The 26,039-nt window shown below is 37.6% G+C and overlaps 1 protein-coding gene across 5 annotated transcripts in view; it reads left to right on the forward strand.

Moving 5' to 3' along the window:
• The window catches only part of B3GNTL1 (UDP-GlcNAc:betaGal beta-1,3-N-acetylglucosaminyltransferase like 1), a 94,521-nt gene that overhangs the window by 22,199 nt on the left and 46,283 nt on the right, over window positions 1-26,039 (forward strand). For all 5 annotated transcript variants that reach the window (XM_032751707.3, XM_072937117.1, XM_072937118.1 and 2 more), the window contains one exon: window positions 5,371-5,466. In XM_032751707.3, the coding sequence (XP_032607598.3) occupies window positions 5,371-5,466 (96 nt within the window). The remainder of the gene's footprint in view (window positions 1-5,370; window positions 5,467-26,039) is intronic.

Consider the following 26,039-nt stretch of genomic DNA (forward strand, 5'->3'; position numbering starts at 1 on the left):
TTAAATAACTCTTATAATAATATTTAATACAATTTATTTATAATAAAAAAGAACTCTTATTAGCTTTTTATTTTAGGATTTTTCCATCTGTGGGTTCTCATAAAGAGGCATAATGGGGGAAAAGGTGTCCTCCCTAATTTACTTGTTATTTGGATAATCTTTCTTTTCACTGAACTTTATCTAGGATCAGATGTTATGATTTTTCTAATTACAGCATCACTAAGTACTTAATTACAGTCTCTTCAAGGAGGTTTACATCATTCTGTCACATTTCTAAAATGAAACAGAACACTGCACATTCTTCCTCAGAACACAGAATGAAGTTTTGTACTTTGTATAACCTTTGAAAGTTGCATTTATTTTGTACAGAAAAGCCATGGATTTTTTCATGCTAAAACGCATATTTTTTTAATACTTGTTTCAATAATAAAATTCCTTAAGATAAGATACATTATATGAAGAACTCCTGGTTGTGTTTGTACATCCAGTGCCTACTGCCTTGTGGAGAGTTTATGCTTTCGGCTGTCTTTGTTCATTTCCTCTTTTTTTAAAACAAGGGTGGAATATATTGGGATAAAATTGAAGACCAATTATTTTTTCATCCTCATTTCCTCTTTAGTACAACGGATGGATTCTGACCCATAGGCTGCCTCCTGAATAAGGAAGATTGTTTGTGGTAAAGGAAGTTGTAATGATTAAAAACCCAAAAACACCACATCTGCAGAAAATGCCTTGGTTTTAATTATTGCCAACTCATTTAAACTTTGTTTCCTCTCACCCGTTTCCTTTTCCACTTCAGTGTGCAAGGCAAAACATCAAACTCTAAAATGATCTAAGTGATCTCCACCTGAATATTGCATTTCAAAACCACTGGTGAAAGCTGGAACAAGTTGTGACAAGTCTGACTGGGTACAGAGTGCTGGGCTTTGCACACGTCAGATATGGGACTAAAATTCTCTTTTTTCACCTCACAGGACGGTTTTGTACCTCACAGGACAGTGACTAGAGGTGGCTCTAAGCAGGATTTGGTAATGTGTGTTTTAATCCTGCCCAGTTCCTCTGAACGTCAGCATAACTCTGAATTTATTGAATGTGCTCATTGGATCTTTATTTCTGGTACTGTGACCTGGAGAAGCTCAGAGTTATTTTTACTATTGTTATTTGTACTGCTTTAGTTGTATCATAATCCTGTTGTTCTGGCTTTATAGCTCCCTAACTCTTGAAGATATTTTCAATGCGGTGGCACAAAAAACATGTCTGTGACATTCATTCTGATAAGGTTATTTAGGTACAATTCATTAACTCCACTCCTAATTGTGTGAAGTGGTGGAGTTATTAGAGAAGAGAGATTCAGGTGCCTAAATACAGACCTAAAACGCTATTTTGACTCCTGTCTGAGACCATCAGGGCAGGACTGGCAGATGCTGGAGGCTTTTGGTGAAGCAGGAGATGAAGCAGGACTGTAGGGCCACAAACTGATCCTGTATTTGGCCACTCCCTTCTTCCCACAGAGCTCATTTTAAGCCATTTTTAGCTTTAACATTTACTTGTGTTGCCTTTCAGTGTAGGTATTTGTTGGTACTTAAGATAAACCCCCTATTTTGTGCATTTACTGTTCTTCCTATTATTGTTTCTTGCTGTCATAAAGGATAAATTGTTTTATATTTTTTCCAGAGACACCAGTGCTGATTGCAATTAAATAAAAAGCTAAATAAGCTCTAAATTACCTTTAAAAAAGTAATTGTCTGGAAAGCAAATTACCTCATTGCTGTGGTAGCAGAAAGGATAGTCATGATTTTCAGTCCTGATGAGAGTTTTAGTTTTTCCTGAACTGCCATAGTCCTTTGCTACGAGCCAGAAATTTCTTTTATTCATTGTTCATGGTACTGCTTCTTATACAAGTAATATTAATATTAAAATATAATATATTATTAATTATAAAAGTAATATTAATATTAATATTGCATTTCAGCAAATTTCCAGTTGGAATAAGAAGCCTTTTATTGTGTATATTAAATAGTTTATTGTGTATATTACATAGTTTAATCTAGATACAGGTATATGCCACTCTCCAGCATTTGTAATAATGAAAACAAACTTGTCTAATTAGATCAAAAATTTGAAACATGGATGAACTCTATTTTTACATAGAAACAAATGAAACATCAAAATACTGAAAAGAATATTTCTAATGCAGAATTTCTTGGAAGGACCAAATGGGTGTAATACAGGCCGGAAAGATTTTTATTACAGTATTTTAAATGTTATGAGAGAATCAACAGTGAAAAACTTTTCACTTCAATTTGCAATCTCTAAGGAAATATTCAGTGAATAAAAAACCTCTGTGAGACATGGAGGAAATGGAACCAGTGTGCAGTTACTTGTGCTGCCACACCTTACACAGGGGAGCTGGAGGAAGCTGTTTGTGCTCTAAATAATCTGATTTTCATTGTGTGAAAGAAGCTGGTTACATGAGCTGGGCTTTACAGATGCTGAATCAAAGGCTCAGCTTGGTGGTGTTTATCTTGCAACCACAAGTCAAAAATCCCAGTCACGCGTCAGAGTCCCACTGGGAGGGAATGGCACAGCTGAAGTGCAGAAGGGTGTGGGATTTGCTTGGCTGAGGATCTAGAAGTAAACTTGATTGCATCGTGGCAATTTTCACATTTGTCTGTAAAACAAACTTCTTAAATGATGATAAAAGTGGCTTTGAGTGCTGCTGGTTCTGCAAATGAAAAGAAAGCAGCTCCTAGGGCAGAGGGGAGTGCAAACATAGCACTTCCTTCAGCACGTTAACTTTGGTAATGAGCTTGCAGCTATCTTCCTGTTGTGTTCCAAAGTTACATTTCCAAAGATTGTGCTCCAAATTAAGGCTAAATTCAATGTAACCCATTAATTTTTCTCACTGCAATACCAGTAATTCCTAAATAACAACTTTATTTGATGAGGATTTTACCTAATTTTTTTTTTCAGTTCCAAAAGGCTGAAAGCATTTTAAAACCTGCAATACAGTAAGTACAGGACAGTGTTGTGAGCCAAAATTCAGAGAAGTAAACTGGAGCTTGCAATGGAATTATCTGTGTGGCTAAATGGAAGAAGGAGGGAATTTTGGCTGAGACTTGAAGTCAAATTCCATAAATTACTAACAGTGATGTATAATCCAGAAAAGAGTTGTCAGAATCTAATTTAATAGCACTTCTGCTGTCTGCCTTCACCTCACCTTGTGTGTGTACAGATAATTGATCAAACCTCTTCAGTTTTCTCTTAGAGTGTGAGGAGTTGGGATTTGAACCAGTTGTTCTTTGGACTTCAGGGAATTACAGTCCTTTAGCTTGGATTCAACATCCACTTTAGTTTGCTGAAATTACCAACAGCATTTATGAAATTATTAGTCTGCTCAGAAATTAATATAAAAATGTGAAACTCTGTCCTCTGCTTCTAATTTAAATTGCAAGCTGCCAGGAAAGAGATGACTGCACTTCCTACTTGACTGTAATTGAAAACCAGGTTTTCAGAAAAGCAAATTTGAAATTCTCCTTTTTAATCTCTCACCTTTTGAAAGTTCTTTGTATTCTGTATTTATTCAGCTTCACTGTGACTCTTTAAATAAAGAAACTAAGTTTCCATCTTGTGCTGTTATAGAATAGCTTGAGATATAAAATAAAGGTGATTTTCCCCTTTTATCTTTTACTCAGAGTTTTGTAAAGTGTCTTTGTGATTTAGAAAAACCTAGGATATGCAAGAGAAGGCTAATGAGGGCTTCATTAATGAATACTAGAAAAAGTTCTATTTTTAAATAAAAACCATCCTTGCAACACAGGATGGATGTAAATCTGCCATGACTTTTGCAGGTTTTTATCTCTGTGATGTGCTGTAAAAACATCTCTATGAACTCTTCTAATTGATACTCAGTTTAAAATAATTTTAAGTTAACCTTCTGGAAAGATCTTAGTATTACTTAGCTGTAATGTGAGGGTTAAGAACTGAAGTTTTCCACAGTAATTTGTTGTTGTCATTGAGGAAACATTTCCTAATTCAGAGACATTCTGGTTTATTCTTATGGGATAAGCAAATAACATTTTCTTTTTCTTCATGCTTGTTATTTTGATTGTACTTAATCATATTCTAAATTGTGATGTTTCATTGCCAGCAGTCCCCCAGCAAGATCTTCTCATGGTGTTTTTGTTCCCACATCAAAAGTATTCACAACTGCACATGCAGAGCTCTGGCCTGGCTGCTCACATCTCTCTGTAGTTTAAAGCTCTGCAAACAAACATACCTGCAAGATTTATGGATGCTCAGGATGGAAAATAAACCAAGGGAGTTTCCCACCTGCTCTTGAACAGAACTTGATTATCAGAAATTGGTGTTGAGAAACACTAAAACCCTGTGGTGTTAGTTCTCAGTGGAGAGACACATCCTCAGTGGGAAGCACCTTAAAAATCAGGAAGAGAAATGGGGAGTTACAATATGATGGGAGTGCAGTGGTTGGTATAAACCAGTTTATACTTTGCATAAATAATTAAGTCCTGTGGTACCCTGAAGGTTTTGTGTAGACTGCAGATTTCAGGAGGAGCAAACAGCAGAGTTCTGTCCAGTCACACTCCTGGGGTTCTCCTCGGCTTTTTCCTTGTCTAATGAGAGATTTGTCAACAGTTCAGTATTTCTATGAAATTGCATTAATATATGTCTGTGCAGATACAGGTAATACGTGATCCTGCTGATACTCTCTGATGCATATTGGAAGCTTTCTGAACACTTACTGGCATAATAATATTAAAATTCATATTTAGCCCATACAGCTGCAGAATAGTATTAGATTAGCAGATATTGCTTAAATGGGTATACAGTGCTTCAGTGACCAAATCAACATGAGGTGTCTCCACTGTTCTGCCATGAACAAAACAAATCAGAATATGAAGGGGATTTGGCTTATTTTATATTAATTAAAAGTAAGGAGGGGTATTATAGGATATGGGGCTGTTGGCAGGATAATCTGGTGTTACTCAAATTCCAATTTTCATTTGCTGAAATAATTTTTGGTTGAAATTTTGCATTCTAGATGTCTGCCTATGGAAAATTTCCTTTGAAAATTTCAACCAAAATGGTTCCAATATTCCCAAGAATGAGGTTATTGGAAAGATAGTCCTCTGTGTTTTCTAGAGACCTTTCAAGTCTGTAACTATTTAACATTTGAACAGAGCAACTGTACCATATTATCTTAAGAACATAGAAGAGGGTCAGTAAGGTCTGTATAGATTATCTTAATTCTTAGCTTGCCATGTTTTGAATGTTTATTTTGTGATAATGTTTTGTTGCCACGTGGGTGTACAGAGTTTAACCTAGGGGATTTGTGTAATTTTGCTTTAGATTATTGGTTGCCAAGTCAGAAGAGAGCCACTGGACTCCACTGAACGATACACTCGCTGGATCAATAACCTCACCCAGGAACAGCTTCTAACACAGGTATCTCTGCTCCAGCTGGGCCAGAAATTACAGCAGGAAAATAGACTCACAGCTTTATTTGGATGGGTTTTTTCCAGCCATAAGCAGTATTTGACAGTTTATTAAGGTTATCATATTCTCCTATTGAAACATGATTTGTTCAAGAGAAGCACATGATCATTACAGAACAGTGACCTCACCCTGAGTGAGAATGAAGCTTTCAAGTTTGGAGTGAATTCTACATGTTTACTACATATGCTTTCATGTTCTAAAATTATGGTTTTCTTTTCAAAAAGTGGATTTGAATACAAAAGGGAAAAAATAATCTTTCTTCTGTTCTTCTCCCACCCAAGGTACTGACCACTCCTGTATCTGTTTAAGTTTTGCATGGGATCATTTTAAAACAGCAGTTCTTCAGGCATTAAACATTGGGCTCATTATACATTGTTTGTAAGTGAGATGCATCTTGTGCAACTGAAGATGACAGTTTTTGGCATCAAGAACAGTTGTTTCATTAGGCAGGAGGCCAATGCTGAACTAAAATAGAGACTAAAAGAGACTTTGGCAAAAACAAGTTAAGCTGTGGAAGAAATCAATCCAGCTTGTGCAGGAATGTTGTACAGAATAGAAGAAATCTAATGGATGGTTTGCAGAAAACATCCCAGCAGGCTTTGAGATCCAAGTATTTGGGCTTGGGTTTTGGGATGCTGTGTTAGAAAGACATTTGGTTTTGATTTCCTTGTATTTAAGTGGTTGAAAAGATTAACATATCCTTATTTGCTAGACTTCATTATAAACTCTGTTGTGTTCATCTAACTCCAAAAAAAAAAAAAAAACCAAACCACTAACAGGCCCTGCTATGGTCATTGTAACACAAGGAGTAATCTATAGACCTTGTTTTTAAATCACCAGTGGTATTACAGCTCCCTGTAATTCACCAAGGCAGAGTAACTACAGAAAAAGCTACCCAAGGAATATTTGGAGTTGCCTGTGAGTGTGGCATTAGAAAAAATACAGTTTTAAACCAGTGTATTTATCTGGACTGCATCTGGATCACTGTACTGGAGAAGAGGAAGAAAAGCTTGAGGATGTAAAAGCTTGTCCTACACAATCTGAAGTGCTTCAGCTAAATGGCCACTTGATATTTGATGAGCTAAGTGGAAAATTAAAACAAATATTCTGATTTTGAGATTATGAAAAAAAAAAAACAAACAAAAACCTGAACAAAATAAAAACCTCATTTTAAATAAGATGGAAATCAATGGAAAAGATTATTTAGCATTGTGTTTCCAACAGTAGGATGCAAATATGATGACCTGGGAAGTCCCTTGCAATCTTACATGCTACAAATATCTCTTAAAGCTTTAATAGATGCATTATTTTTGCATATAATTTAGAATCACACAATTTACAGGTTTGAGAGCTGTGGTTAAAGGCAGATATTTTGGGAAGTGCCTTCAGACACCTCTGTGCTGGATGCTGGGTTTTTTTGTTTGTTTGTTTTTTGGTTTTTTGTGGGGTTTTTTGTGGTTTTTGGTTGGTTGGCTGGTTGGTTGGTTGGTTTTTTGCTTGAGTCAATACCAGGTTTTTGAATCAAATGTCCATCCCTGGTCCTCATACTGAGAGGATCTTTCAATATAAAACGCTGCCAGCATTTTAACTTTTCCCTTAGCCCTGGCCTCTTGATGCTTACTCATCCATTAAATGTTTCTCTAAACAATTATACTGTAACATTCCAAAGATACTTTATGGTATGCGTGAAATTTCAGAATATATATCCCAGAGAGTGTGGTGGGAGCGAGAGAGTACAAAGACAGCATGATAATGAAAAAAGCTATTTTTTAAAAGATCAATATTTGCTTCTTCAATGTTATCTTTTTTATAAATGACAGGTGAGCAAACCACACTTTTATGGGTATACTGATATAAACCTTAAATACATGTGTTCTGGAAGACTTGCTCTTTCTGGCCAAGAGTGAAAAAAACAAATAAAAAAGGATAATTGTAACTGTTCAGTAAGTGCAGATCACAGTGACAGGTACAGGAAGCAAATGAGCAAACAAATTAAGAGCACTGGCTGTTTTGATGTTGAAGTAAGTGGAAAAAAATGTAGATTAAAACTAATCCAGTGGGATATCCGAGTCCAAATTGTGCTTGTAAATGTGACTGAGGTTTGATCGTGCAGCCCTCTTTTACACTGGAAATATTTACTGGGCTGTGTAAGTGAAAAGTTCTGAATGGTTTTAAAGTTGGATTAATTGCACAAATATTTATGCAAGTCATTTTTAAGGGCTGTTGCTGACTGTAAGTAAAAGAGCTGAGTTCATGTCCACATCTGTTAAATCACTGCTTTAGGTTAGTTTAGTCTCTCGGCCTGTGAAGTGTTCTGTTCAGCCTGAAGCACAATCCCATCTCACCTACCATTTCTTCCTCCTCAAAGACATTTCCAGCCCCTTACATGGCTGTTCACTTAGGAACAGGCAGCAAACTTACAGTGACTTGTGAGGAGCCTCCTGCCAAAAGGAAGGGCCTGTGGGTGATAAGGCTGGATTGAAGATAAATAACTAATGTAGATAAATAACTGAAAAAGCCACAGTGATTCTGGATGACTTTGGCTGTATGACTTCCTGATACATGCAGGACTTTGCAGGTTATCTTGGAGATCTTGGTGTTGGATAAATCTGGGAATTGTCCCAGGTGATTTGTAGTTCTTAGCAATAATCTCTGCCAACCACCTGAAAGAAGAGCAGTAATTAATGTTTCATAGCACACACCTCTCTGTGCTCTAAAAGATGCCTGCTGCATTTCACTGACAGCTTTTAAAGCTGTGCTTTTCTACTTACTAAGTCTTCCTTTATTAGAGTTTAATTAATACTTGGTAAAGATTCATGCTACAAACCAGCATTTGCTGCTGATGTTCAGTTTGGAAATAGTTTCAGCATTGTGGTGGAGTCAGAGCATGCAGCTTATTTCAAAGGCAAGAAGGACCTGACAGCATGGCTGGACCTTTTCTTTCCATAAATTCAGTGCACTCAATATTCCATTAGCACCATGTGGCTCAATAGGGAACCTCTCAGTGGTCAAAAGCAGGTAGGAGTAGATTGCAAGTAGGATGAATTTTCCAGGTGGACCACGGATTGAATATCTCTGGCTTACAGCAGCTGTTTTGTCTACCTGCAGCCAGAAAATTCCACTTTATTAGTGCTTGGGTTGGCTGTCCATGTGTCACAACTGAAATAATAATCAAGGCAGCAATCTGACAGTGGATGTATGCAGTGCCTGTTGTCTGGTTATGTTAGTAAAGGCAAAACCTAGCCAGAGGGAAAGGCTTTCTTACTTAAGAATGAATAAAACATGAAAATGCTGATTGAAATCCCCTCCACCCTCCCCCTCCCCCCATCTTTGCCACTATTAATGGCTCACTTGTGTTTGTTGTCTTTCAATAAAAAGATACTCAACACTTCCTTGGGATTTTTTTTGATCACTGTTTCCTCTTCCTTGACCCATATTATTTAAAAATGTGGCATTAATAGTGAAACCCTTATGTTTTTCTGCTGAGTGAAACAGCCAAAGTTGCCGGTTATTACAGCAGATTCCAGCAGTAATCTGGAATGGGTATTTGTGTGGGATTGAGCCTGTACCATATTAAAAAAAAACCAAACAAAACAAAACCCAACTGGCTGCTTCCTTTTGTGGTTGGTTGATCCTTGTTCTCCTCTGGAGGAGAATGAACGAAAAGTTTCACAAGCTTGACAGTGTTTATATTTACATGTGAAAATACATGTCAAAGGGTTCATGGAATTCTAGAAAGTTTAATGAGAAGTGGCTTAGCCACATCTGTGAACTCAAAGCACAATTAGAACTTCCCAGTGAGGCTTTATGAAAAGGCAGCTCAGGGTCACATATTTTGAACTTAGAAACAGGTTTTCTGGAATTCAGAAATGTATACAGCTTGTGCTTTGTGTGTGTGCAGTTTTGCATGAGTTTAAAGGTGTCCCATAGGGGAAGGAGTGTTAAATAACTTGTATTTTTCCTCTTCATATCTTGCTTGATAATTTGCATGATTAAACAAGGCTGGAATGTGGCTCATAATACATGGTAGTGTTAAAATGGAAGAGAAATATTGTAATACAGTATAAAAGAGACTTGTGATTATAATAAGTTTGATTTTATTCCAAAAAATTCTTGATGAATGCAGCATTACAGCATGACGGATTCTTGTATGGCAGAAAAAGCCTGATATGACTTTGATGGACACAGAAATGACACTGGTAGGAAACAGCTATTTCTGTGAGAACTATAATTTGTTCCAGCTGATGATGTTTTCTTGTATTTTAGTTATTTAATGATACCAATAAGGAATGCAACAGATTTGCATCCTAAATGTCATTTTTGTAGACATTTGATGTAGGAGATGGACAGGTAATGCCAAGTGTCCAGGACTGAATTTTCAGAAATGCATAATTGGTCTTTCAAATTACTGTTGCCATTTATGTCTTCTCAATATTCTTGAAAATTATTTTAGAAATAGGGCAAGATGTTAAAATAAATTGAAGACAATTTGTTAATTTAGAGCTGCAGTTAAGGACATGGATGGAACGAGCTAATAACTCCCAGTTTCTGAGTGCTCCACTTAACTCTTGTTTGATCTGCCATATTTATCCTGTTGATGTGCTTGTGCTGACTTCCAAATAAACAGCTTCACTCTGAGCTTTTATTGTTTAAGGAACTATACTTTTCCCTCTTTTTGAGGGACAAAATCCAGTCTTTATTTTAAAGCAATAGCTTTAAAATAAATAGATATTGAAGTAGCCCTAACTTTTTTTTTCTTTCAAAACAAAAAGCCCATTCCAAGTAGACATTTCCAGCACAGTGATGTTTATTTTTCAGTTGGTTGTCTATATGTGGGAGCACAGAGCTGACACACCTTTCACTTCTGTAATTTGCTTTCTTTGAATTTGAAAATCAAAGTGCTTATTCCAAGAAAGAAGGGAAATATTTTTACTGTGGCTTCTACTGTAATCAAAATTTATGAGTTTCAAATGTATTCACCTACAATGCAACTCCCTCCTTTAGCCTTATACATAGGAAAAAACATTCCTTTGTCTCTTGTAACTGCACACTGAACAGCTTTTCACTGTTTTAAAAATTGTGTATGAGCATGAGTTAAGCACATTCTATTTCATCTGTCACACTCAAGATTTTGTCCCTTAATACTTTTTTTATACTGATTTCAGCCTGTCATGTTTGACATTTGTCTCCACAGTAGTTGTTGCTTTTCTGATTTTTTAACTGCTTAAGGAAGCTGAGTTTTAAAATATTTACATCCACCCTATCCTCTCACAAGTATTAACAATATATGTTATACTGTTGTGTTTGAATTTATATTTTTCCTTTCTGTGTTATAAAAAAGCCAGATTCATTGTGCAATCTGACAGCTTTGGACTTTAAGAATCCAGATTTAATGAGTAATTCAGGTTTTATGTATTTTTTTCTCTTAGTACAAGTGTGACAAACTGGAACATGGGATTTTTATTCTGTTTTTACAGTCTCGGCCAAATGGACTGTAATTAGAATTTCTGGAGCTGAAATTGTGCAAATAAATTACAGTGAGCTTTTCAGTGCATTAGCTTGGATCAATGTACTGTGAACAGCGTGTACTTTTTCTCAAAAAATGGATATTTGTCTGTGCACTTATAGCAATTTCATCATCTTAAAGGTGAGGAGCATATCCAGTTTCACTGATGCCTTAAAGAACCTTGAAATAAAACACTACTTTGGAGCCAATATCAGTACAGGAGGTGGAATAAAGGCTGGTCTTTATTGGAGGCCTCCAAGGGGCAGATGTGGAAAATGCCCATCCCTGCACGGGGTAAATACAGTTTGATAAATTCAGCAAATCAGCATAAGTGACAGAAATCCCCAATTAGAGACATAAGTGCTGAGGTAATTCTACCCTTGTCCTTTAGATAGGAACTGAACTCTGTTTATGAAATTGTGTCTGCAAGAGCTGGCCTCAACCTTGGCTTCCAGAGAGCCAAGATAGGAAAGGGGCCTTGGACCCCCAGTTTGGAGCCTCTGGAATTAATTTTATCTTTCTGCCTCTCAGGGTAGGGAACAGTATTGGTGCTAGATACAATAATAGGCTACAGAGCTACAAATATATATGCAAAGAATATAGAGAATATATAAAAGCAAATGCTGCAGGTAAGCAGAAAGGGAGGATTTAGGAGTTGCTGCAAACTACTTCTTTGATTTCTTCAGAGCTACTGAAACAGAAAAAGCAGATGTTACCAGATTTCTTTTTATTAGACTAATTTGGTACCATTCATTTATGGTGTTGAGTTTACTGGAGTGGATCTGAATCATGCCTGTCAACATAAAAGAGAGGTGTTCAGAAAGTTTGTATAGTAAAAGGAATTATTATTTTCAGGTGTATAATTCCAGAGAATGCCAAGAAGTCTGTATTTATTTTGGATAATTCTTTGCATACCTATACTGTAGGAATGTCAGAGTGAAATAAATATAACATGAATGTATGAATCTCAGGGTTATGATTATTTTATGAAGTAGAAAAGATAAATTGCAGAAACTGCTTGCTGTCTAGTAAATAGTTCAAACTGTACTTACAAAATGTACTTAAAAATGTTTTAATCTTTATAACTTTGGAGCATTTATCTAGCCACAAAAGACAAAATAAGTGTGTTGTCAATAATGCAGCTTAAGCTTGCTTTTTTTCTCTTTTTTCCCCTTTTTTTGGGAGGGGGTTGGTTTTTGGGAATTTTTTTATTTTTTTACATCAGACTGCACATATTACACAAATGCTCCTGGTTTGATTTGTGTCTTATCTACTGTACATGCTTTTAAACCCCTTTGCCATGTTTTTTTTTAAAAAGCTAATAAAACAGGATCCAAGTTTTTGCTTAATATCACCTAATTGTTTCAATGACAATTGAAATTTATGTTGAGCATGCATTCCAGACCTTTATTTTTCTGAAACCCATTGGTTTGACGCTGTAATTGTGGGGATTTTGGGATTGTATGGGCAGATCTTATACTCTGTATTTTCTTTAGTGTTGTTTTCTTTTGTTTCATTTTTGAAATGTTCTTCCACTACAGCTTTTGGAATTGGTTTTTCTGGCCGTGACAACACTCAACAGCTTTCACTTTCTCACTTCATTCTTGGTTTCATCTCTTCCCCCATATAATTTTGTCTTCCCCTGATGCTTCACAAAAGAGCCACAAGTTGACCACATCCTTAATTGTCCATTCATTTAGCAAGGAGCAGATTGTTTAATAGTTTTTAATGAAGAAATTGAAATGTAACCACCCATAAGAAAGTAGCAGAAAAATAGTAATCTTAATATTCTGATTATAAAACTCTGGAGAAATCAGTTCTGTGTTTATGAAATCCTCTCTGTCAGTCAAGCCTTAGAGGAAGGAGGTAAATTGGTCACCAGGTTGGCAATTGCATTTAAAAGGGTTTTAATGTTTCTGAGAGAAACCAGAGTGTCCACATGCTCACACACTTTTACACACTTCACTTGGAGCTCTGCCAGGCCAGCAGGGTGATACTGAGCCCAGGCTAGCGAGAAGAAAATGAAATGTCACAGCATTTACAGCTGGGAAACTGCAGGGAAATCTCAGCTCTGTTATCACAGAAGCCAGAAGGAGAGATAAAGGAGTCACTTTAGTGTAGACACTAAAAGAGGCGTGTTTAGCTTTATGTTCGCAGTGTTCTGTTCCTTCTGTTCATTTCCTGAGTATTTCAGCTGAAGGAGAAAAGATTTTTTTTTTACCCTGTTGTCCTCAATGCAGCCAACAATCAACCTCTGCTTTGTGCAGGAGTCAGTTGAGAAAACCTTATCACATTGTGTTCCGGCCCTGGAAAAGTGTCTGAGAATTACACTGGCAAGGGCTGACTGCCCTTGTGATTTGTTCTTTAATTATTTCTCCTTCCATTCTTCTGCTTCTCCTGCTCATGAAGAGCCCCACTGCTAATGAGAGCTGCAGACAGGCTGATGTGCATCTCCCTTTTTCTTTCCTCCTCTGCCTTTTAAGCCAGGCCTAGTGACCATCTAAAATTGTAATGTGGCCATGTCTCCAGAGTTTTAGCCATACCTTTCATACTGGCACTCTTCTACTATAAATAAATAAATATGTGATTGTGAAATGAAAATAAATTAGAAACTGCTACATTCAAATGGCTGACAGTCTTAGAAGCCCTGATGGCTCACTTGAAAGAGCAGGAAAGTGGAGGTTTCAAGTGGCAGTGCTGCTAAGCTGTCCTCAAATGTGTTTCTTCTCTGAACTGAAACTCAAGTCAGGCTGAATGTGTCCACTGGTACATCTGCACCCTCACTTTTTTAGGGCTGAGATATTTGGGTTGAGGTTTGTTGTACTTGGCATGAATCAAGCAGTCAGAGGGGTCACAGCTACCTCTCGTGAAACTTGCTACCTGCACCAGTGGGCTGGTGTTCCATTTCTCTCCAATATTTGAAAATAATGTGTTATCTCAACTGCCATTTATTTGGCCACCTGACTTTAGAAAGGAATAATCAGCACCATCAGCTTTTCCTACCTACCCTGAATTCCATTTTAATGGCATCTTTCAGAAGAATGCAAATCTTAACCTAGAAGCCGAACTTCAGCATCAGATTTCGCCTTCAAAAAGAAAAAAAAAAAGAAAAACACAAACCCAACAGCCTTTGGAGTCAGTAGGAGAGGTTTTTTTTGTGTGTCATACAATCATTCATAGCTGTGCAGAGCAGATGTTGACAATTAGGAGAGAACAGAGGCTGGTCTGTGGTCTGTGGTTCACGTGGGTAGATGAAGGCTCGAGGCTGCGGCGATTTCCTGTCAGCGCGAGCAGGTCCTGGGGGCTGCAGCCCAGTCCAAGTGTACAAAGTCACTTTTGTTGGCCTTGGTTCTGTCCCTGGGCTGAAAGAATAATGGTGCTAGAGAGCTCAGTGTTCTGGTCTGAGAGATCTATGTCCATTGATTCAAAATTACGGGTTGAAAACTTTTTATGGATTTTGTTTCTCTGCTAGATGTTTGCCTCCTCCTTTTAGAAAGCACAGAACAGCTGACCCTTTCATTTACTGCAGTAATTACCACTGTGTCATGTCACATTTTAATCCTTTTAGCTTGAACCATATTTAAATCACAGTCCCTCCCAAATCTGAATGTATTTTTACACAGTAACTTACATGGAAGCAATTTCCTGCAAATTAGAAATGATGAAGTGTTATCCTTTTGCCTTCAGAGCCATTTTCTGTAAAATTCTGATGGTTGCAGGTGACCTGGGGCACCTCTGCTGTTGTCAGCACTGCTTGGCATACTCATGTAAAAAGGAATTTCTCAGAAGTTAAAGGAGTTTTTACTGTAGCTCATTTTGTCTCTTAACTGAATGGGCTTGTTGAAGTAGTGACGGTGTTGATGCCATATTCAATGGATTCCCACTTGCCTCTTTGCTGCTAGAGCTGTAGAAATAATCATATATTAGTGATGGAAAATTAGAAACATTTTTGTCTGCAAAGAAGTACTTCTGATCTTCTTGTCTGGCAGGTGCAGGCAGTGATGGAGAAATCGTCCCTGGTCCTTTGGGAGGCCATGGTCAGAGGAGAATGAACAAAACCTGCTTAGTGGAAGAAGAGGAAACTTTGTAGACCTGGTTGCTATTCAGAATCTGAGAGATGATTTGTAGAATTTGAAACAAACAAACAAACAAAAAATTTCTGGTGTTCTGCCATATATTAAATTCACTCTTTCATGGCTTTTCTAGCCAAGCTGATTGTGGAATGTGAGCACGTTAATGTCAAGTTCTGGTGATTGGGTCTGTCATCCTGCTGCTCTGCACAATGCAGGATGCTATTGAACACAAATAGAGCATTGATAAAATGACAAAAACAAAGCATAAAAATACTTCTTACATGGCTGAAACAGTATCTGTAGTAAATACATGTTTTGTTATTCAGGAACAAGAAATTATTTTCTGTCTGACAGGATAGCATGCATTTCACTGCTGCCTGAGAACCGGGTCCCTGTGATAAGAATCTGACTCAAAGCTTGGGTTGCTTGGGCTTCTTTTTTTTTTTTTTTTGTTTTCACCATGTAGGTAACGTGAATAATTTTAGAATAAAGAGGAAGGAAGGAATTACATGCCTCAGTAGCAAGCATGTGTTCTCTGATACTTTAGTTTCAAGTTCTGTATTGAGGAGAGGTGAAGTCCAAAATCTCCTTTTATAGCAGGATACCAGGTGCAAGCAGCCAGACATAGAACTCAATTCAACCTTCTCTTCAGTGAAAATTACAACACAGCTTCAGCCTTGATGGCAAACTGCCCCTGCTGTGGCAGGGCTTGTGCTGATTTGGTAGCAATAATGCATAAACAATGCTCATAGATATAAATTTTTAGTCTGAAAGATGTCAATACATCCGAGACTAGAAGTCCTGGTGAAGGAGAACTCTTGGAGCAGCCCCAGCCAGGGCACTGTGCCCTCTAAGGGCAGGACAATTAAGGATTGGTAATTAACAGTTGCTGTAAAGACCTAAAGCTACCTGTGTCACAGCACATACTCAGAATGGGTCATGCCAAGGAATTTACCTGCAAATTACCTGAAAACTCTGTCCATTGTTTCATTCTGATGTGTATCAATAGCTGAATATTTGCTGGCTGAATCAGAATATTTCCAAAATTACATGGAATTCCAAGCTGAAGAGTTGTTTTGCAGAAAGGCAGCCTGATGTAATGTCCCCCCCTGTGACACTGGACTTATTGTTGCTGTCTACAATTTTGGATTAATAGCTTGAAGTGGAATCTTTGCTCAGTTCTGACCTCTTACCAGAGAGCTCCATAAACACAACTCATTAATTTTACAGGGAAATAAACTTATTTCTAAAACCAAGCTGGGAAGCTACTGCTTCACATATTCTGTAAGTTGTTTGAATTTTCATTTGGGATTTGATATATTTGGTTAATTTTTTTTCCTGGCAACTCTGGTGATTGTAGAATGTAGGAATGTCACCACATTAAGCAAACCAAAAATTTTATTGTCTGTTTTTAATTATAATATAAATAACAGGTTTTGGCTTTTAAAACTTCTGTCAAACCCTTTTTTAAAGCAAAAATATGTTATTTGGACTCAAATCTGTTATTATCCATAACCATGTGTGAGCAACTGGCAAAGAGAAGTAACTTTTCTACCTCTTACAAAAACCAGAGCCTTATTCAGGCATGGTTTTCAGAATTACCTTTTAAAATTTATTTTAACTCTGCCCGTCTGAATTTGACCTGCTTTGCCAAGGCATTGTCTTACCATGCCCTGTTGGGCAGATGTGTGTTTGTACTGGCATTAAGTGCTGTTAAATATTTGCTGTTTTTTCAGGGCTTCTCATTGTCAGGAATTCACTAATAATGAGGGTTCTGGATTTCATATATGTCCCCTATAGGCTGTGTATGCAAATCTTGTGCCATTTATAGTGATTTACACCCCAGCTGGTTTAACTGTGGCCATCTTTTGACCTCAACTTTACATTTGTTGCTGTTAATGAATTTTTAAATATTGCATTTGGGAAAAGTGCTGCTTCTTAATGTTTTTGGGCAGTGTTACAGGGCTGGCAGTGATTCATTTCAAACACACTCCTGGTAAATGGCTTGTATTAGCATGAAAATTTAATGCTTTTTTGTTTTTGAAGAGAAAATAGGTAAATGTTGCTTTAATATTTTCTATTTGTAATTTATCTTGACAACTACTACTTGTGCTGTGCTGTTATTCTTTCCTCCTTTACCAGGTTTCAAGTCTTCAAATTTGATCTTTTAAGTGGAGGTTTTTATGGAAATTTGTATGTACACAGCTGCTAGAAAATAAGAGAACTTGTGCCTGTGAAAAATGACTGATTACCAAATGAGCTTCCCAAACTGAAGTCTGGAAAAACAGGACTTTCCAAGCAGGCTGGAGGTTTATTGGAAAGGGAGAAAGCAAATCAATTTGAGTACTTTGCACAGCTGTTTTAACAGAGTTATTTCATCCCTGTGATTCTATAGAATAATTTGATGCCAAAAGTAACACATTCATTTTTTAAATTTGTTTTGAATCAGTGGCATATATAAAATTAGTTTCATGTGGTCAAAAAGTTCTGCATTTTGGAACAAAATGACCAAAAGTTTAGCTCTTCTTGAACTGGTAAAATGCTGCAGCTCAGTAAGTTACATTTTCTGAATCATGCAGTAAACATGAGACTTTCCTGATCATAAGTAGGAGGAACAGACACATTTTACCCTTTCTAACTGCCAGGTTGGGGGTTTTAAATATTTTCACTCGCTTTAAATTGAAGTGTGATGCTTTTAGATTCTTTCACAAATTGAATACCTGTACTAAACGAAGATGTCATTTCTTGGGTGTGGATAAGCACATCCTGCTTTCATATTTCTGTGCCTGTAGGTGCCTAGTTTTTGATTTCCACCATCAGAAATGTGTAAGGAATATTTAATAACATCCAGCCTGCAGTGGAGGGGGTGAGAGTTCTCCATCCATGTGTTGGGAGATATCTGATGACAAAGAGAACACATTTCTTTAGGTAAAATGCAGCAGATGCCAAACAGCTGTGAATCATCAGTGCTCTGCTCTGGAAGAAATGAGAACCTTTAAGCCTGAATTGAAGAAAGATTTGTTTGTTTATTTGTCTTAGCACAAAACTGACTGGTTTAACCCTTTCTCTCCACTGCTAATTGCAGTTATCTACCCTTGGATTAATAAAGAAGGTAATGTTGCCCTTAGATTAATAAAGAATTCTTCTGGCTGCCTGTCCCTCTTAAAGCCCTGCAAAATATATCTCATTAGAAGTCAGTAAAAACAAAGTGTCAGTTTAGAAGTCAGATCCTGTTTTGGCTTTGTTAATGTCCCTTGACTTTGAGCGCCTGTAAGTAGCTGACCTTCACACCCAGCAGCATAAACAGCTCCAGGATACCCTGCTTGTGCCTGTCCAGTGCCATGGGGCTTTTGCTCCTGCTGCTCTCCAGCCCCATCATTTTTGTGTTTTGCTGGCCTCTGCTGCTGCCTCTTTACCATTCTCAGCCCATTTGGTCCATGATTTGCAGATGATTTTTTGTATCCCCTGCGTTCATCCACTACTCTCCATCAGCCACACTCCCTGGCAGAAATCTCTGCTCCATCAATAAAGGAATATTTTGGAATACAGTTAGACAACAGGATGCCTCTTTTTCCATGCCCTTTGATTGTTTTCCATCAGAAATGAATAGTTTTAAACCTAAATACTTCTCCAAGCGTGAATGGCTTCCCCTCTCTCATCCTGGCAGCTTCTTTATGCTGTTGCAAGGTCCAGCAGTCTTTTTGCTGAACTCAGCATGGAATTTCTGAGCCCTGATGCACAAGTGCTCTCCACACACACACACAGAACATTCCTGGGTGCTTGCTGTGAACCTTTGGAGCATATCCCAAATTTAATGGAATGGTTTGCTCTGTCCAACAGAGAGTGAGGCTGCCAGAGGCCAGGAATGGGATAAGAAACGTGGTGCATGCTGGTTGTTTTTCAGAGAATCCATAGGGGGAAAAAAAAGGATTGGGAAGCTCACTGGAGTCATGAAAGCTGTCCTGAAAGATATGGGAGGGAAGAGACTGAAACAAGTGGAGTTCAGAAAAGGTGATTGATATGCCTGAGGCTGAGGGGAAAAGGCAAAATTTACAATACTGGTTGGTCTTCCTTGGAAATGGAAATTGCCAAATCTTTTCCAGTCTCTTGATGTGAGAAACAGATTTGTAAAGAATTCTTAAAACTTAACAGAAAGTTCACACTGTTTTGTACATCTGAGTGCAAACACTGAGATAAGGTGTGCTGACTTAGGAAGACCATGGAATAGAAATTACATTGTTGAGAGAGAAACTGAACTAGAAACAAGTTTCAATAAGTTTCAAAATATAGCCTTACAAAAAGACCAGATATTTTAGAGAATTTGAACTATGAAAGATGTATTATAACTAGACTACATGAGGAAAAAATGTAGGTGATTAATGTTGTATATTTACACAGGACATGTAAGATGGTTATTAGAAGCCAGTAGATTCAGGGGTTATTTGACTTTTTTTTTTTTTGCTGGCAAGATAGTTGTAGCAATATTAACAAGTATTTTGTATGCTAGAGATTTTAGGAAGTGCTGTCTTAGTGGATGCTGATTTATTCTTAATTTGAACAGACTGTACTGTAAAATAAGGATTTGGACGTGGTGGTTCTTGCGTGTCTTTTCCAACTCAGGATATTCTCTGACTCATTTAAAGAGAGATGGACTTGCTTTGTTTGCATTTCCTTGATCCACTACAGGACTGGGTCTCAAGCAGTTCTTTTTGTGCATCAGAATCAAAGGAAATGCATAATGCTACTCAGATGCCACAATTGTAAACAGTTATTTGAGAGAATTTCAAGAGAAGCCGTGCTACACTTTAAGGTGGTCATTACATGACAGCAGCTGGAAGTGCTTATTTTCCTGGTGTTGTGTTATGAAATAAAGTATCATTTTTTGAGTTATTTAATGAGATGAAAACCCTACAAAAAAACAGATCAGTGTTGTCGAAGTTGATGGAGAAAAACAGAGTCCTTGAGGCTGTCCTGCAAAGAGCTGTGTGCTTCATAATTTGGAGTCAAACAAATCCAGCACAGAGCAGGGAATATTAAAAATGACTTTTTCTTACTAGAAAAGCAAAGTAGCCCCATCACCTCCCTCTGTGGCAGAATGTCCCTCTGTTGTTCCTTTCCACCTGCTGTGAAAACACTCCAGCCTGTGCTCTGGAGGAAAAGTCCTGCTCCACTTTGCTCAGTTGGATACCACATCAGCAGAGGTTTTAGAAGGTTTTTCATCAAGGCACATACTAAAGCAAATCCTTTTTGCTTACAGCTTGGAGTCCTGGTTTCGTGTAAGCCTGGGTCTGTTTTTTCACAGTCTCTGGGCTCTCTGATCTTCCTTGCAGCCTTCTCACCACAGACCTCATCATGTGCAGCGAGAGGTTACCATTGCACTTGTCTGAGGAAGAAAAAAAGATAAAAATATTATTTTTATTTGTAGAGAGCCAAGATCGTTTCTGTTGATTGCTGGGGTCTTTAGAGAACCTTACAGAGTTCAGGGTATTTCTGGGTCAGTGCTTTTTCTATTTTGAAGGTGGAAAGTGTATAGACATATGCTCCAGTGCTTTTATATTGTGTTTGCTTCTGTTTCCTCACAGACCTTTGAGAAAGAAGCTGAGGGGTGTTTGGAGAGATGGCTGGAATTTTTCTCTGGAGTTGACGTAGTTAGGCACACTAATAAGGACTGATGATAGAAAACTCCCTGAAAAGGAAATTAAAATGATGTTTATAGAAGCCCACAATGTGTATTTCCAAAAGAATTGAGTGAGAGGCTGATGCAAGATGAGGTAGTCAAGGGGAGATGGGTTTCTCTTTTTGGCACTGGGCTTTTCTGCCGTGTCTGGTATCTTTGAGCCATAATGAGATGAGATTTATGTATTTCTCTGTCTTCATGGTGGGGAATTATGGATGAACTCCAGCTTATTCTGTGTGTATTGTGTCTGCTCTTTGAAGATTGGGTTAAAATGTGCCATTTCTAGGCGTTTTATTGAAGCAGATATTTTGCTGAGAGCATTGTCACAGTACCCTGAGAAGTCTGTAGTGTTCCCCCTCTGTTCTTTCCCCCTGTGATGCCCTGCAAATTCTTTCCTCTGTTCTTAGCTTTTGGGTTTATTTTTCTTCAATTTTTGTATATGGCACAAATAAATAAATACATATTTAAATATATTTTGGTATACGGCATAAAAGATTTTGTATATGACATAAAGAGGAGGAAGTAATGTGATCAATTTGTCAACAAGTTTAATAATTATATAAATATTCATCCTGTGTCTATATCCTTGTTCTTTGGCTTTTTCATGCAGATCCCTGCATGGCAGTGCCACAGAAGTGTTAGCAAATCTCAGCTACATTCCACTGGGAGTTTGATTTATATTTCACATCGTGGCCAAAATAAAGAATGAACTGAAAGCAGAATCCAGTGCCATCTACACTTTGCATGTGGTTTTTGGATTGTAGATCTTTGTCGCCAAAAAAAAAAAAAAAAAAAAAAAAAGCAAACCCACCCCAACAAACCATCTAACAAAGAAATCTTGCAATAAATTAAAACCCACACTCCTAATTCACTCGCTATTGTGTGATTATACAGGAGCTGGCTGGACACTTACAGTGTGAAAAGCCAAAAAGCCAAAAAGAACTCTTCATTGTGAGATCTTTCCAAATGTTTCCTTCAGCTGCTGCTGTAAAAATAAATAAACACAGGACAATAAAAAACAAGGATAAAATGATGGTGCCTAAATCCCTTAATTACAAGGTTTATATAATAGGTAAGACTATTCAGAAGAGAAGGATTGCAAAAAAAAAAAATCCTCTGTTTTTTAATAAAGGTGCTTCATTCTATGTATAGTACAACCAGTTTTGGAAAGAATGAAATGTAATCTCGTCCTGAGAAATGTATGTGATAAATCTTCAGAAAATAGTAAGCCCCTGTACATAGGAAAAGCACAGTCTTTGCTTCCAGGGCATTTCCCAAGATAAATTTCCCTCATGAATGAGGTCCTTAGTTGTTGAAAGAGTCTAAAATAGAAGACACATCAGGTCTTCCAAGTTGAAAACTCCATCAGGGAGTTCATTATTATGCACATAAGATCAGCTGCTCTAAGGTTCAGTCCATGTGTCAGCATTTTTTGTGTAGTAATGCTTGTCCCGAATTTGGTCAGCTGCATAAACTTAAAACAAAACTATAGATGTGGTGAATTTGAACACCAGAAGGAAGTGAGGGTTTTTTAGGGTTTCTTTTTCTGGTAAAGCAAGTGGTCAGCCTTATGATTTTGTGTCTCAAAAAAAAAGAAGGAACCTCAAGATATGAAGGAGATTAGTAGTGGTAAATGTTGGCCACCTTTTGGCCATGGTAAGAATTATGAAGCAGATTAGGAATTTGTTTCTGGCATCCCACCAGGATTCAGGATTGCAGCATTCCCACATTTCTAGTTCTCTCAAAGCAGAGTAGTCCTGTCTCCTTGATTTCAGGGGAAATGAAGACTATGATGACATCTGCAGCAAAAGCAAAATTGGGTTAGAATTATAACCTCCACTTTACTCACTTGGAGTATTTTATATGTGGGATTAAAAGTAAAAAATATGATCAGTCTGATCTGGGCTGAGGTAATACATAATTTCCAGAATGAGCCTGACTTGACTTAGGGCACCAGTATCCCCCTGTGCTTGGAAATCTGCAGTAACAACCATGTGGGCAGTCAGTCATTTGCTGTTTACAGATGAACCAAGTGCAGCTTTGATACCCAGTATTTTTTCATGTTATTATGTAGAACTGTGTTTGTAGAGAGCTACTGAGAGCTGTCCTTGCTGTGGAAGGCACCTTGTGAGGATTCATGGTGAATCCATGTGATATCTGATGTTATCTGAACATTTAGGAGCTGTTACCTCTGGGTGTGCTGCAGAGAAAGGGGCACACCATGGCACAGGTTGTTTTTCATTACAACCTTTAAGGCTGTGTTGCAGATACTTTGCATTACCTACAAAATACATTGAGAAAAACTGTGAAAATAAGAAAGGTGATTGCATAGGAGATTTCTAGTTAATTGTGATACTGGGAGTAGTAGACAGGAAACATTGCAAAGTACCTTTTATTTTCATATAATCATAAAGCAAACTTGTGTGTGTTCATTTCTGCTCTTGGCTGGTCTAAACAAGGCAGCAGTGATGTTTTTATTTTGTAATGAAGCAGTTCTGCACCTGCAGGCACTGGGTGTTCTCCAGATGTTTGTGTGTACATATATACACATATATCTGTGTCATTTCAGGTGTATAGCAAAGCTATGGAATAGATTTACTCGGAAATTGGGAAAATTTCCCAGTAAATACTGGGGAAATAAGTATTTACAATGTTCTCATTTGGATAGAATAGGATGAAAGGTAAAAAAGAAATAGCAGGAAGTTATGCAGTGTAGGTGATTATTTGGGGGTATTAAATCTGACAGGAGAGAATAATTTCAGTTAGGAACTACTATTATAGAAACTTTAGACATTGACACCGTGTGTGTCACCTCAGTGATTACTGGTAATAGCTCTTATCATATTTTTGGCAATATGCAAATGAATGCCTTTTCCCCTTAAATGCTGCGTGTGTAGAGCAGAAGACAAAAGCACTTATGTGGGTATGTGGCTCTTGTTTAATTTCTTTCTAACATCTCTCTAATTAAATTCTTCTTCTGATTATCTTGTGCGGGCAGCAGAACATCAGAATTACTGGATGTGTTTATTCTGCTGCAGAAACTTTGAGTTGTTCCAGTAAATTTATTTTCTCCTCAGTTTTACATTTTCCAACTGTCGTTTCTGTGATTGTAGCTATGTAGAATCCAAAGTCAGGCCTTGAGGATCTGGCAATTGTACATTTTAATGTTCTTCTCCTGTCTCATTCCCACAGGAAGGAGCCACCTCTGCATTTGGGGTCTATTAAATATTGTAGTTTTTCGTGGGACATGGTTTGACTGGGCTGTTAAGAGTGAGTGATGGGACAAATGGCCATATTGGCTTTCACTGGGCAGCACAGGAAAGTTCTGTATGGATTTTAAAATAGTAATTCATCTTGTAAGTACCCACAGAAGACTTATTTGGCAGCTCGTTTCAAATCCTTTAATCTTGGGAATTTGCCCTTATGTTAGATGTTCAGCAAAGCTCTTCCCCTACAGTTTCTGCTGTTATTTTAATATCATCACAGCTTGTGGTGCTTTGCTTCATAATCCTCTATAAAAAGCACTGCTGGCCTCTTGGAACTGCATTTCTTTGCATGACATTTTTAATTTGAGCTGATTTCTTCTGTTTTGTATTGGGGAACATGATGGAGCCTGATCTGATTTACTAACCTGTGGCAGGGAGATTGATGAGCAGAACGCCTCGGTGTGCAGGGATCACAACTGCAGCAAAAATTAGGGGTGGATTTAGGCAGGTGAGGAGCTTGTATGCGAGTCCCAGGTCAATCACCTGTGAGAAAATGTGGGAAACGGGAGAAAATGTGGGAGACTGCCATGGCTGGTCGAGGGTAGAGAAAACTTCTGAAGAATCATTGGATCCTGGGATGGTTTTGGTCGTAAGGGACCTTAAAGCTCATCCCATTCCACCCCCTGCCATGGGCAGGGACACTTTTCACTAGACCAGACTGCTCAGAACCCATCCAGCCTGGCCTTGGACACACCCAGAGATGGAGCAGCCACCTCTGGCTCTGATGTGCTGCTGCTGCTGGAGATTTCTGTGTCTCCAGCCAGGCACAGCCTCGTGGCTGGGAGTGCTGCCCCTGCTGCTGCTGGAGTGGATGTGAGGACACTGATGTTCCTGTGACAAGTTTAAAGAGTTGTCAGCTGAAAATGGCTCATGTTTTCAGCTGGGACTCGTGTGTGTGTGGCTGCCTGGCCAACATGTGTGTGTCTTACAGAGATGAGTGAGCAGATGAGAACACAGTTCAGTCTTGTCCAGTCCACTTGGGGCTTTTCATCTGCTTCAAAATGCTTTGAATGGAGACAAAGAATGGACTTATGCAGGTTTCCCATTATTAGTTTTAATAATTTATCTGAATTTTCAGGTGGGTGAAGCTGATTATTTGTTGTTGACAGAAGGACTGTGTGGAGAACTTGTCCTAACAAGCAGTAATTGTGTGATTAGGAGAGTTAATAAAGAAGAGGAATTCTGATTCATTCATACAACTTGGTTTGTTGACAGTTAATGTCATTTTCATTGAATGAAATCTATCAGTGTTGCTTATATTTTCAAGCTATTTTGAATGCTGGTATTCTGAAGCATTATTGTTTGCATCTAAGACCAAAGTTAAGACCTGTAGAAATCAGGAAATATTCCTAAAAAAAAAAAACCAACTTAATTTTATTATCTCAAATTTAGATACTTTGTAGTATGATTAGACTGTAGAATTATGGAAACTCTTTCGCTGAGAAATAATTCACATTTTGAAAATGGCATTTTGTAATTTCCATGGTTATGAACTATTATAATTATTTTCATAAATGAAACTGGACAGCACTGATGTAGTTATAGTCACAGATATGTTATTGTTTTATTCACACATTGCATTTTTTGCTTTGGCAAGAGCAGTGCAGGGTCCTAGAAATCATCTATTACTCTGGAAGGGAACAAGACAAAATATAACTTGTAATGTACAATATTTCTTTTCCAAGCAAAAGTTTTCTAAGAGAAAAATTGTGATCACTTTCAGCTTATAAATGTCAAGGCAAATATTGTAGATTTCATAAGGAAAAAATAAACTATTACTAAAATAGAATTGTGACCAATACAGATGTGGTTGCTAGTCCAGGATGTTTACAATTTATTGTTTGTAGCTGTGTAGGACCATTCTTTGTCTATTCAAAAATAAGCTTCTGATCCAGCTAATGAAATTATGAATCTCTCTGCCTCCACATGAGTATGCATTAGATCAAATTAATTAATTTTTTTACTGTGGTCAATTTTTTTGGTCAGGCTTATAAATTAAC

The sequence above is a fragment of the Taeniopygia guttata genome, chromosome 18, assembly GCF_048771995.1.
Source record: "Taeniopygia guttata chromosome 18, bTaeGut7.mat, whole genome shotgun sequence".
Classification (NCBI taxonomy): Eukaryota; Metazoa; Chordata; class Aves; order Passeriformes; family Estrildidae; genus Taeniopygia; species Taeniopygia guttata.